Here is a 12,666-nt window from a genome sequence, read left to right as displayed (position 1 = left end):
AAAGGTTAGTGATTCATTTATCTCTATTTCTGCTTTTTGTGACTCCTCTCTTTGTCTGGAAAAATGGCTGAGTTTTTCTGTGATTAGGCACTCACCTAACACAATCGTTTGTCTATTTGAAAGCCTATTTGAAATCGAACACTGTGGTGGGATTAACAAGAAGTGTATCTTTAAAATGGTGTAAAATACTTGTATGTTTGAGGAATTTTAATTATGAGATTTCTGTTGTTTGCATTTGTCGCCCTGCACTTTCACTGGCTGTTGTCATATCGATCCCGTTAGCGGGATCTCAGCCATATTAAGAGATCAAATGTTACATGCAGGACCAAGATATATGTGTTGTGGTGCCCTATGACAGTGTTATGACCATCAAAATAGAATGATTAGAGCGGTCCTGGAACCTCTGACCTTGGCAGTTTGACTGGTGAACTCATGGCTGCACATACCAATGGCAAAAAACAAATCAAAATCAGATGTTAATTGTCACATGCGCCGAATACAACAGGTGTAGAGACCTTACAGTGAAATGCTTACTTACAAGCCCTTAACCAACAATGCAGTTTTAAGAAAAATACGTGTCAAGAAAGTATTTAAAATAACACTTTTTTTTTTAAACAGATAAAAATACACCTTATGGAACAGCGGGGACTGTGAAGCAACACAAACATTGTCACAGACGCATGATAATAGATTTTGTGTTGTAGATATGTGGTAGTAGAGTAGTGGCCTGAAGGCACACAGTGTGTTGTGAAATCTGATATGAATGTGTTGTAATGTTTTAAAAACTGCCTTAATTTTGACAGACGCCAGGAAGAGTAGCTGCTGCCTTGGCAGGAACTAATGGGGATCCATAATATATATAAGTACAAAATAAACGGCTGGGGGTAAGGCTCAAAATTGACATGCATATTTAACAAGTGTCAGAGTTTTACACACTAGAGTCATTATTTCCAATGGCAATCTACCAGCATTACCTTGAAAAAAGAAGCAGCTTAAATGCAGAGGCTGGCTGAATTCATTGAATTCAATAAATGTAAGACTAAGCAAGAACAAACTTGCAGTCCTTGCATCCATAGCTCAGTCTGAGAATTTGAGAGTGGTTACCTTTCTCCAGTCTCATCCCTCAGCTGTTTACCCAAAAAACGGACTGCTTTGTCGGGGTGACTTTTGCTGTTGGAATCCCAGATTGCTCCATTATTTAAAGTACAATATTTTATGGTATTAAAACTCTGTTTGCTGAGTAATAAGTCCACAGTCACAAAGGAAGTGTATGTAGATCTACATGTTTTTAATCAACGCTCAACATTTCACCATGAAAATCATATTTTATGAAACACAGGAAAATGGTAAGACTTTGATCTTCAATACTTTGGTCTTGTTTATTCAGCAGCTTCTTTTCCCTGTAAGAAGAAATAAATAATATAATGGATCAGTAATAATAATGAACATGATAAATATATGGATATACTATAATGGATCAGTAATAACAATGAACATGATAAATATATGGATAGAATATAATGGATCAAGTCTTTAGTGCTCAGTGCTCAGCTTGGATTTTAGATGTTGAAGTACTAACTGAATAACTCTCATTAGATTGTTTAGCCCTTCCTGAAATGGTCTTCTTAGAGATCTTCAATACAGTTGAGTGTAAAAGGTCTGTGTTGACCTCTGAGAAGACTGAATCATAGGTGGTGTTGATGTGGTCATATCTGAACATGAGTCAGGTATAGGTTTAGAAGCAGTTCTGTACCTTTCCAGAGTCACGGGTCTTGGCTCTGAGCTTGTTGACCTGAGTCTCAGCGATGTCAGCACGCTCCTCAGCCTCCTCCAGCTCATGTTGAACCTTCCTGAACTTAGACATATGGCTATTGGCTGCTTCCTCCTACGTGAGGAAAAGAGAGGGAGAGCAGAACATCAGCATTTAAAGTTTGAAGCTTCAGGTAGCAAATATAAATATTATTTTCAACAAAACACATTGTCAGATTTAGGATAGAAATGTATATGGATAGCGATGTATGAATGCCCTCTGTGACTCACTGCTTCCTCAGAATGCCTCTTGTAGGCCTTCACTTTCATCTGCAGCTTATCTACCAGGTCCTGAAGTCTGTTAACGTTCTTCTTATCCTCCTCAGTCTGTGGGAGAAGATCAAATAATCAAAGTCACAATAGTTTTATGCACAAACCTTTCTGTGTTATTGTCAAGTGTGTAAAGGCACTTTCTTTTACCTGGTAAGTGAGCTCCTTGACTCTGCGCTCATACTTGCGGACTCCCTTTACTGCGTCTACACCTCTTCTCTGCTCTGCCTCCACCTCAGTCTCGAGCTCACGCACCTTTGTGGAAGAAATAAACGTAGGAATTTGTTGGAGGTCGTGAAATCAGACTGAAATCAGAACAAATATTTGTAAAAGAGGTATAGTCTTCTACCCAGTCAATGGGGCACAATTGTCATCTGTTCCTATGTACTCTTTTAAAACATTTATTGAAGGGGTCTGTAATAATAACAACAACTTTTCATTATCTGGGTCAGTGGTTCTCAAAGTGGAATTTACATTTACATTTGTTTATGTATATTTCTAGCAAGAACAAATTAAAAAGCACGGGATCTTTGGAAAAAGTTTAGAGGGTGCAGTACAGTGTAATATTATTAATCCACAATTTATGTTATTAACTCTTAGATAAACAACGGGTCTAGGAAGCTCACAACTCAATTCTTCTTGTATTTGAAATATTACTATTTAACCATTTTGTCATGCGTTTAGTGGTGTATGGTCCAGTACCAGTACGGCAATTAAAGGTTACCACTCTCATGTTTTTATGTTGTGACATTGATTCCATTATGGAGCTCGAGCCATGGCAGTTGAGAGTAGTTTGCCAAGTGAGCCAACATGAAGACAGAATCACCGACAGAAATACATTTATATATATATATTTTTGAAGGTAAGCGAGTGTAAAATCACCATATTCAAAACGGTAATGTTTCTGGAGCATGTACATATGTTTGTTGAGATGTTATGTGTTGTATTTTCAGGTTTTATGAACTTATTCAAGTCCGCTAGCCTACAAGCTAATTCAGCCATTCGCCTGTTAGCTGCTAGCCCCGCATAGCAACGCTAGCTTCCCTAGCAACGGCCAGTGAATGAAACATATATAGAGAGAAATTATTACTATGACATAAGTTCGATGATTGTATATTATATTCTGTGTTGATATGTATTGTGAATTATTATTATTATGATTGAAATGGCAGATTAGAAGAAGTCTGCTGAGACAATTAAGCCTGAATGAAGCAACTAGATGAATACATTTTAATTTATTTAAAGGTCTTGGATCAACTCCACTAAATAAGTGTACAATTATTATAATTTGCTGTTATGATCGTAAATTCACTGTAATTTAAGCTATAAAACTGCAAGCTTTTCTTTTTGCCCAACGGCAAAATGTGTAGAATGACAGGAAATTACCTTTAAAACTGCAACATTTTCTCTCTGATTCAAAGAGGGGGGGACTTAAAAATGTTATTTCCCAGGGACCGAGACTTAATTAGTCCAGTCATGCACTGAGGAAGTCATAGGAAATCTGCGTGGATGCTATTTGTATCTCACTTTTCGCTATCACAAAAGGGGTGGTCCCCAATGCAAAGAAGTTTGGGAACCCCTGATCTAGGTGAACACGTCACTAAACAGTGCTCCTGTGTATTTGTATATGATCAAATACATTTCCAGCAATCAGTCTTTCAATCCACCCTAATCCCTCCTGCTGGTAACTCACCCTGGACTCCAGTTTCTGGAGCTGCTTCTTGCCTCCCTTCATGGCCAGATTCTCAGCCTCATCCAGGCGGTGCTGCAGGTCCTTGACTGTGACCTCCAGGTTCTTCTTCATCCTCTCCAGGTGAGAACTGGTGTCCTGCTCCTTCTTCAGCTCCTCAGCCATCATGGCCGCCTGGAATAGTAGTTTGTTTAATTTATGCACAAATCATAACGTCGTCTCTGAGATCTTTGTTGTTCTTAACCAGCCCAGCTACCATTGGCACTTGGGGACAAATCAAGGTGATGCAATTCAAGGACTCACGTCAGTGATTGCCTTCTTGGCCTTCTCCTCTGCATTCCTGGCCTCCTGGACGATGTCGTCCACCTCTCCCTGCACCTGCACCAGGTCAGTCTCCAGCTTCTTCTTGGTGTTCAGAAGGCTGGTGTTCTGAAGGAGTAAACAAGATGATTTGTTTGACTCTCAAGAGAACTTGCAAGTCACACGACTGAAATTATGAAAATCTAAGGCAAGCACTGTCAAATTCCAGGTGTGTTTAAAATGTATGCTTGGTTGAGTTTCATTAGAAATGGCTTTTGACCCATACCTGGGAGTGCAGCAGTCCAACACGCTCGCTGGCGTCTACCAGCTCAGTCTCAGCCACTTTGCGGCCTCTCTCTGTCTGCTCCAGAGCAACTCTCAGCTCCTCGATTTCAGCCACCATCAGACCGTTTCTGCGCTCCACCATGGCTGCCTGCTCCTTCATGTCTTCTGCGACACGGACGGCATCATCAAGGTGCAATTGGGCATCCTGGGGGTTCACAATGACATACGTTCATTAGGACTTGTGGAAGTAGAGGTGATAGGATCGATCAGTGATAGAAATGTTCAATGGTAAAAATTTCCCCAGTATCGCTACCTTTAATACATAAACCACTCTATTCAAATCCTCTGTTCTATTATTTTCTACAGATTCAAAAACAAATCCCTCTCCATGTTCAGGTTTTTGAGCCTGATGTCCCAGTCCCTTTACCTTGAGCTGTCCCTGGACATTCCTCAGCTGTTTCTGGGCCTCAGCGGCCTGCCTGTTGGAGTGGCTCAGCTGGATCTCCATCTCATTCAGGTCTCCCTCCATCTTCTTCTTCACCCTCAGGGCATCATTCCTGCTCCTGACCTCAGAGTCCAGGGTGCTCTGCATGGAGTCAACCACCCTCTGGCTGTTCCTCTTGATCTGCTCCATCTCCTCGTCCTTCTCAGCGATCTTCCTGTCCACCTCACCCTTGATCTGGTTCAGCTCCAGCTGCACACGCAGAATCTTGGATTCCTCGTGCTCCAGTGTTCCCTGGACAAACAGAAGCAGTCAGGCCAATTGTGTTCAATACATTTGGATGTAGGAATGAAATATATATGACTACAATAAACTCCAATACAGGGATCATTGGACTGTAGCTGGCGTTGGCTAGTGTAACACTGCTTTCCCCATCAAACAGCTGTAGTTTGTACCTCAGCCTCCTCCAGAGCGGTCTGGATCTCAGACTTCTCTGTCTCCACTGTCTTCTTGGCCTTCTCCAGCTCATGGATGCTCTTGCCAGTCTCTCCAATCTGCTCAGTCAGGTCAGAGATCTCCTCTGCACACACACACACAGGAGCAGTTTAGACTTGGGAGATTTTCAGTGGAAATTGCCAATCTACTGAAGTTGACATTGAATCATAATATCAGTGAATTAATTAACAGCAATTAATTTTGCTAATGAAACATGATCCAAATAGAACTGCTGTTAAATGCTCACGTTGCAGGTTCTTGTTCTCTCTCTTCAGAGTCTCCAGATGATCCAGAGCCTCCTCGTAGGAGTTCTTCATCTTGAAGAGTTCAGTGCTCATAGAGCGAGCCTCCTTCTGAGCTCCTTCCAGCTCAGCCTGGCCCTCCTCATACTTCTGCTTCCACTCTGCCAGAACCTAGGGAAATCCAAGTGATTTTCATCAGAAGTCATTGATGAAGAGTTTTGAATTATAAATATCCTACAATTATACTGCAATTGATCATATAGCAGACTGTAAATATCAGCCTAAGGTGAGGTTTATTCATTTTCACCTTGTCAAAGTTCCTCTGCTTCTTGTCGAGGTTGGCGGCCATTGCGTTGGCTCTCTCAACATCAATCATGAGGTCCTCCACCTCTCCCTGCAGCCTCTGCTTGGTCTTCTCCAGGGAGGCGCACTTGGAGTTGGTCGCCTCAATGGTCTCCTCGGCCTCCTGCAGACGCTGGGCCAGCTTCTTCCTGTTGGACAACAGAGGTCGGTTTTATAGATTGAAAGATATGTTTCAATACATGGTGATGTAACATTTTCTCAGACCCCCCTACCACCCTCACCATCCACACCATATCTGAGTTTTTCTGTTGCGTGCGACTCACTTGGCCTCTTCCAGCTCCTCTGTGCGCTGGATGGCATCAGTTTCATACTTAGTCCTCCACTGAGCCACCTCACTATTGGCCTTGGACATGCCGCGTTGCAGCTCTGCCTTGGCCTCCTGCTCCTCCTCAAACTGCTCCCTCAGGAGGTCACAGTCATGGCGGGCAGACTGAACACCGTGGGCCAGTGCGTTTTTAGCCTGTGAGAAAGAAAGACAAAGACAAGGAGACATGAGTGAGACTGTCAAACAAATTATGTGGACTTCTTTACGCGAAGCTGTGCAGTTTGTTGCTAACGTTACTTTGCTACCTGCCAAAATTACGGTTTTACTTTTTAATTACAGTTTTGTATTTACATTTTTACCCTCCTTTTTAGATTAAACTTTTTCACCCCTGACGCTTTATCTGGACTTGGTTCTACACGACCTCCTCCAGCCGAAGCTAAGTAGTAACATTAACATTATGCCTTCTAATTGCAGTCGCTGTACTCATAATATACAGGAGAACTATCGCCTTATGGTGAGGATAGCCGTGCTGTAAGACCAGCTTCAGATGCGAACGTTAGGCAAGGGTCATTTCAGTGTAGGAAGGGATGAAACAGCGTCTGTGCCACCAATAATTACAGATAGTCCTCCTGGTTACACTAGTCTCTGAGGGTGGTGTAGTCACTGTCTATGTAAAGATGTGGCTCTAAACTCTACATTTTGGGTCCCTTACCTTGACCTCCTCCTCAATCGCCCTCTTCAGCTCCTCCACCTGCTGGGTGAAGGCCTGTTTTCCTCTGGTCAGTTGAGACACCAGAGCTTCCTTCTCCTCCAGCTGGCGACCAAACTCACCTGCAGGGACAGAGGAACATCTTGTTAATAGGGTCACTGTTTTCTAAAATTGAAAATGGATTCTGAGGTATCGTAGTGCAATGTTAGGTGGTGAGTAGTACAGTAGAAGCTATGTGGATATAGCCCCTAATACATGTTGTGTTCTACTGAAGAAAAGCATTGGCTTTTTGATCGTTGTTGAAGGTACCATTTTCTGTCAGGAGTCTGGCTCTCTGTCCGCTGATGTCATTGACCTGGCGAACATTCTCATCATTCTTAGTCTTGAGCTCACTCAGCTGGTCCTCAAGAGTACGGCACATCTTCTCCAGATTGCCCTGTTAGTGAAACATGTACCATCATTACTTTATATATGTGACTCCTGTCAACTTCAGTTCACTTGAATGGTAATGTAGTTGACCATCCTCAACACTGCTTGACCAAAACATTACTACTCACCTTAGCCTTGGCGACGGCCTCCATGTTGCTAGAGAGATCATCAATCTCCATCTTGTACTCACTCTTTTCCTTCTCCAGCTTCTGCTTGACGCGCTGCAGGTTGTCGATCTGCTCCCCGAGCTCAGCCACACTATCGGCCTGCTTCTTGCGCAGAGCGGCGGCTGTGGCCTCATGCTGCAGGGTGGACTCTTCAAGATCACGACGCAGCTTCTGGAACTCAGCCTCACGCTTCTTGTTCATCTCAATCTGAGCAGCAGTGGCGCCTCCGGCCTCCTCCAGCCTCTCGCTGATCTCCTCAAGTTCCCTGGAGAGATCGGCCCTCTGCTTCTCAACCTTAGCCCTGGCAGCACGCTCAGCCTCAATTTCCTCCTCCAGCTCCTCAATACGGGCCTAGAACAGGGGGCAGGAGCAGGGGGGATGAACACTACAATACAGTTGAAACAATTGAACCTCACAAAATAATAATAGTATGTATATTTTGCATAAATGTGTTTAATAAAAAGCCAGTTACACTAATATATTCAGTAGACAGTGTCCCATGCAGGAGCCAAACCCTCAAAGGTAAAAAGTTAGACAGAGGACTCTAGATGGATATAAGCCATTTTAACATGGATATTGTCATTGAGGGCTGAGTGGGGATGGTAAGAAGCACCAACAAGAAACACCATCTTCCAACCTACTGAGCCATCAGAAGCCACCTGGAAACCTGGAAAGAAATGTTTTCAAGGAAATTATTCAAGTCTGTACTTCTCTGTACTGGAGTTTGGTGATTCTCTGATCCACCTCTACGCAGACGACACCATTCTGTATACTTCTGGCCCTTCTTTGGAAACTGCGTTAACTAACCTCCAGACGAGCTTCAATGCCATACAACTCTCCTTCCGTAGCCTCCAACTGCTCTTAAATGGAAGTTAAACTAAGTGCATGCTCTTCAACCGATCACTGCCCGCACCTGCCCGTTCGTCCAGCATCACTTCTCTGGACGGTTCTGACTTAGATCCGAAGACTACACATACCTAGGTGTCTGGCTAGACTGTAAACTCTCCTTCCAGACTCACATTAAGCATCTCTAATCCAAAATCAAATCTAGAATCGGCTTCCTATTTCGCAACAAAGCATCATGCTGCCAAACATACCCTCGTAAAACTGACCATCCTACCGATCCTCGACTTCGGCGATGTCATCTATAAAATATCCTCCAACACTCTACTCAACAAATTGGATGCAGTTTATCACAGTGCTATCCGTTTTGTCACCAAAGCCCCATATACTACCCACCACTGCGACCTGTATGCTCTCGTTAGCTGGCCATCGCTTCATACTCGTCACCAAACCCACTGGCTCCAGGTCAGCTACAAGTCTCTGCTAGGTAAAGCCCCGCCTTATCTCAGCTCACTGGTCACCATAGCAGCACCCCACCCGTAGCACGCGCCTTTCCTTCCAGTTCTCTGCTGCCAATGACTGGAACAAACTGCAAAAATCTCTGAAGCTGGAGTCTTATATCTCCCTCACTAGCTTTAAGCACCAGCTCTCAGAGTAGCTCACAGATCACTGCACCTGTACATAGCCCATCTGTAAACAGCCCATCCAACTACCTCATCCCCATGCTGTATTTTTTTATTTATCTTGCTCCTTTGCACCCCAGTATCAGTCATCTTCTGCACATCTACCATTCCAGTGTCTAATTGCTATACTGTAATTACTTCGCCACCATGGCCTATTTATTGGCTTACCTCCCTTATCTTACCTTATTTACACTTACTGTATATAGATTTTTCTTTTTTCTACTGTATTATTGACTGTATGTTTGTTTATTCCATGTGTGACTCTTTGTTGTTGTATGTGTCGAACTGCTGTGCTTTATCTTGGCCAGGTCGCAGTTGTAAATGAGAACTTGTTCTCAACTAGCCTACCTGGTTAAATAAAGGTGAAATAATAAATAAAAAAATATCCTGTACTGTACCTGGAGTTCCTTGATCTTCTTCTGCAGCTGAGCTCCCAGAGACTGCTCATCCTCAACCTTGCTGAGGAGCTGGGTGGTCTCAAACTCCTTCCTGAGAAACACAAATAGGTCGATTGCAGAGTTGGTTTTGGTTCAATAGTGTAAAGGGAGAGCATCATACCATTCACTTTGCTTTTAAGAATACCATGTAAATGTTCATTCATAATTACAAGAATTAGTCAAGAACAACCATCATAATACTGTAGTCAAAGGTTTGTGTTTACTTCTTGATTTTCTCATCAGCTTGCTGCTTGTCATTCTCCAGGTCCATTATGGACTCCTGGGCCAGTTTCAGATCTCCCTCCAGCTTTCTCTTGGATCTTTCAAGGTCCATACGGAGCTTCTTCTCTTGCTCCAGAGAACCCTCAAGCTAGAAGATAAAAACACATATATTGTTCAAATCTAAACAACTGAAGATAATATCATTTTACATGCTATCATGGCCAAAATGTCAAACTCCACTCACGTCGTCCACTTGCTGTTCCAGCTTGGTCTTTGCCTTGGTCAGAGTGTTGACTTTGTCCTCCTCTGCCTGCAGGTCATCCAGTGTCTGCTGGTGGGCCTCTTGGAGGGCTTTCTTCTCCTTGGTCAGCTTGGCAACACTCTCATCCATAGACGCCATCTCCTCTGTCAGGTTTTTAACCTGGAAATGGCCACAACATAATTTGTCTTTGGTCACTTCACCATAAAGGGGAGATATAGTTTGTTATATATTGCATTCAATTCATTTAGATTAGAACTGCATCAACAATTACTGTACTATATATTCAACACTAGATGTCAGTGTTCACCATGCCAGTGTACTGAATGGAAGTCATAAATGAGCAGAACATGCAATGAATGTTGGGAGTACCACGCAACTGAAATTCTACTATTGTACAACGTGAATTCCATTTCTGTTAAGCTATGTTTTGAGGTGATTATTGTTTGGTTAGACTGTCTATGGTAAGACACAAGACCTTGTTTTCAGTGGCGTGCTTCTCCTTCTCCACTTTGGCCAGGGTGAGCTCCAGGTCATCAATGTCCTTCTTCAGCTCAGAGCACTCATCCTCCAGCTTCCTCTTCTTGGCAGTCAACTCAGCATTGATCTCCTCCTCATCCTCCAGCCTCTCGGTCGTCTCTTTGAGTTTGGCCTCCAGCTGGATCTTGCTCTTGATGAGCCCCTCACACCTTTCCTCAGCATCGTTCAGACTCTCTCCTTCCTGGTTTCAGAACAGGGGGGAAAACATCAGAGGCCTCACTTTGTGTATTGAAGGTCAGAGTAAATCAATCGAAATTCATGAGATATATAAAGTATATAACATTGGCAATAAAAAGGTGTGTTCATATGTATGTAAATTTGACAGTAATGATTGTTGTTTTTTCACCCACAGATGCTATTTGGAGTGCCAGGTCGTTCTTCTCCTGCGTCAGGGCCACCAACTTCTCCTCCATTTGCTTCTTTGTGGCCAGAGCCTTGGCCAGGTCTGTCGTCATCTTGTCATAGTTCTCTTTCATGTTGGCCAGCTCCTTCTCAGTCTCAGCGCTCTGCAGCAGGGGCTTGATCTTGAAGTACAACTTCATCCATGGCCAGGTTTTGACATTCATGAATGAGCGGATGTTGTACTGGATGGCGTAAACTGATTCTCTGGTTGACAGAAAGGACAGAGTGACATGGTGAGTGACATGCTTACAGCTACATTCTGTGACTCGAAGAACAACAAAATCCCCCCCCCACCAATGTTTGTTTACAGCTGAGGAATGGGGCTAGGAAAATGTAACCCCTCTTAAATTAACCCAAAAGCTTTAGTAGACCATTATAAGATGTACTTTCTCATTCTGAACAACTCAGAGCAGATACAGTATGTAATCCTAACGCATTAGATACAGGTGGTTGACAGAAAGCTTTGCCAAGATGTCTACTATTCCTCACCTCCTCTCCATCATCTTGCTAAACTCTCTCCTCATGAGGAATCCACGGCTGAGAGCCTGGACCATGCCGACCAGAGTGGCCAGCTTCTCATCTCTCATCTCCTCCAGGACACCCAGCAGACCGGCTTTGAAGAACACCTGAGACACAGGTTAACATGGTCAATGGAACCACAGATGGTGACAGATAGAAAGGGTTGAATCAAAAGAGGGGAACAACACCACTTGATTGATTTAAACAACATTAACTTTGCAACGGTTACAAACAAACCATGGGATCGGTTGTTTCTAAGTTGTTAGTTATTGTACAGTTGTAGATTAATAATATACAGATACCTGCAGCCATACCACTATAACACAATGCACATGGTAATGAGTTTAGTTTTTCTTCTATACTTGTGACGAATGACTTTGAAAAAATAAACAGTCCAATGTTTTTCCAACTTTCTCCATTTACATGAAGAAGAAAGAACAGGGCCTCCCGGGTGGCGCAGTGGTCTAGGGCACTGCATCGCAGTGCTAACTGCGCCACCAGAGTCTCTGGGTTCGCGCCCAGGCTCTGTCGCAGCCGGCCGCGACTGGGAGGTCCGTGGGGCGACGCACAATTGGCATAGCGTCGTCCGGGGTAGGGAGGGTTTGGCCGGTAGGGATATCCTTGTCTCATCGCGCTCCAGCGACTCCTGTGGCGGGCCGGGCGCAGTGCGCGCCAACCAAGGGGGCCAGGTACACGGTGTTTCCTCCGACACATTGGTGCAGCTGGCTTCCGGGTTGGAGGCGCGCTGTGTTAAGAAGCAGTACGGCTGGTTGGGTTGTGCTTCGGAGGACGCATGGCTTTCGACCTTCGTCTCTCCCGAGCCCGTACGGGAGTTGTAGCGATGAGACAAGGTAGTAATTACTAGCGATTGGATACCACGAAAAATTGGGGAGAAAATGGGTTAAAAAATTTTACAAAATAAATAAAAACATTTAAAAAAGAAGAACAAAAGGATGGATAGATCAACTGGAGACATTTTATATGGTACGGGTTTAAATTATTTTTCAAGTTGTGTTTTGTTGTCAGCTTTTACTGGGTGTTTTTGACTGACCTTGGTGTGTCCAAACTTGTAATCCTCGTGATTCACATCAATGGACCCAAGCAGCTTCTCAGAAGCCTTCTTGTTGTCCATGAACTGGCCCTCAGGGATGACACTGGCATTCAGTACTTTGTACCTGATAGAGGAGACATTTTTAACATGTCAAGTTGTAATATGTTGGTTATATTACGTAAAAGGTTTGACTATTCTGATGCTGGGAAAACCCTTGGAGTGCGTGTGTGTGTGCGTGCTTGTG

General features: G+C 43.6%; 1 protein-coding gene across 1 annotated transcript; it reads right to left on the bottom strand.

The window, feature by feature from the left end:
* Nucleotides 1-1,267: 1,267 nt before the first annotated feature.
* On the bottom strand, nt 1,268-12,542 carry LOC129847601 (myosin heavy chain, fast skeletal muscle). The gene is made up of 22 exons (XM_055915353.1): nt 12,423-12,542; nt 11,342-11,478; nt 10,801-11,056; nt 10,389-10,631; nt 9,896-10,072; nt 9,654-9,799; nt 9,391-9,481; nt 7,428-7,817; nt 7,180-7,306; nt 6,874-6,992; nt 6,160-6,356; nt 5,841-6,024; nt 5,539-5,704; nt 5,252-5,376; nt 4,782-5,090; nt 4,356-4,559; nt 4,073-4,198; nt 3,773-3,943; nt 2,230-2,334; nt 2,041-2,136; nt 1,754-1,885; nt 1,268-1,400 (listed from the first exon to the last, which is right to left on the bottom strand). Exons 1-22 carry the CDS (start codon nt 12,501-12,503, stop codon nt 1,380-1,382), a joined length of 3,603 nt encoding a protein of 1,200 aa, XP_055771328.1. The 5' UTR covers nt 12,504-12,542; the 3' UTR covers nt 1,268-1,379.
* Nucleotides 12,543-12,666: the final 124 nt, after the last annotated feature.

The sequence above is a fragment of the Salvelinus fontinalis genome, unplaced genomic scaffold (assembly GCF_029448725.1).
Source record: "Salvelinus fontinalis isolate EN_2023a unplaced genomic scaffold, ASM2944872v1 scaffold_0891, whole genome shotgun sequence".
Lineage (NCBI taxonomy): Eukaryota > Metazoa > Chordata > Actinopteri > Salmoniformes > Salmonidae > Salvelinus > Salvelinus fontinalis.
This window is presented reverse-complemented; position numbering and strand designations above follow the sequence as displayed.

Excerpts from the sequence above, each read along its gene's own strand:
- LOC129847601 (XM_055915353.1), bottom strand. The coding sequence starts at position 12,503 with ATGGACAACAAGAAGGCTTCTGAGAAGCTGCTTGGGTCCATTGATGTG. Across the intron at positions 4,199-4,355 it reads TTGGACTGCTGCACTCCCAG|AACACCAGCCTTCTGAACAC; the intron begins GTATGGGTCAAA and ends TTACTCCTTCAG. Across the intron at positions 1,401-1,753 it reads AGACCCGTGACTCTGGAAAG|GGAAAAGAAGCTGCTGAATA; the intron begins GTACAGAACTGC and ends TTCTTCTTACAG.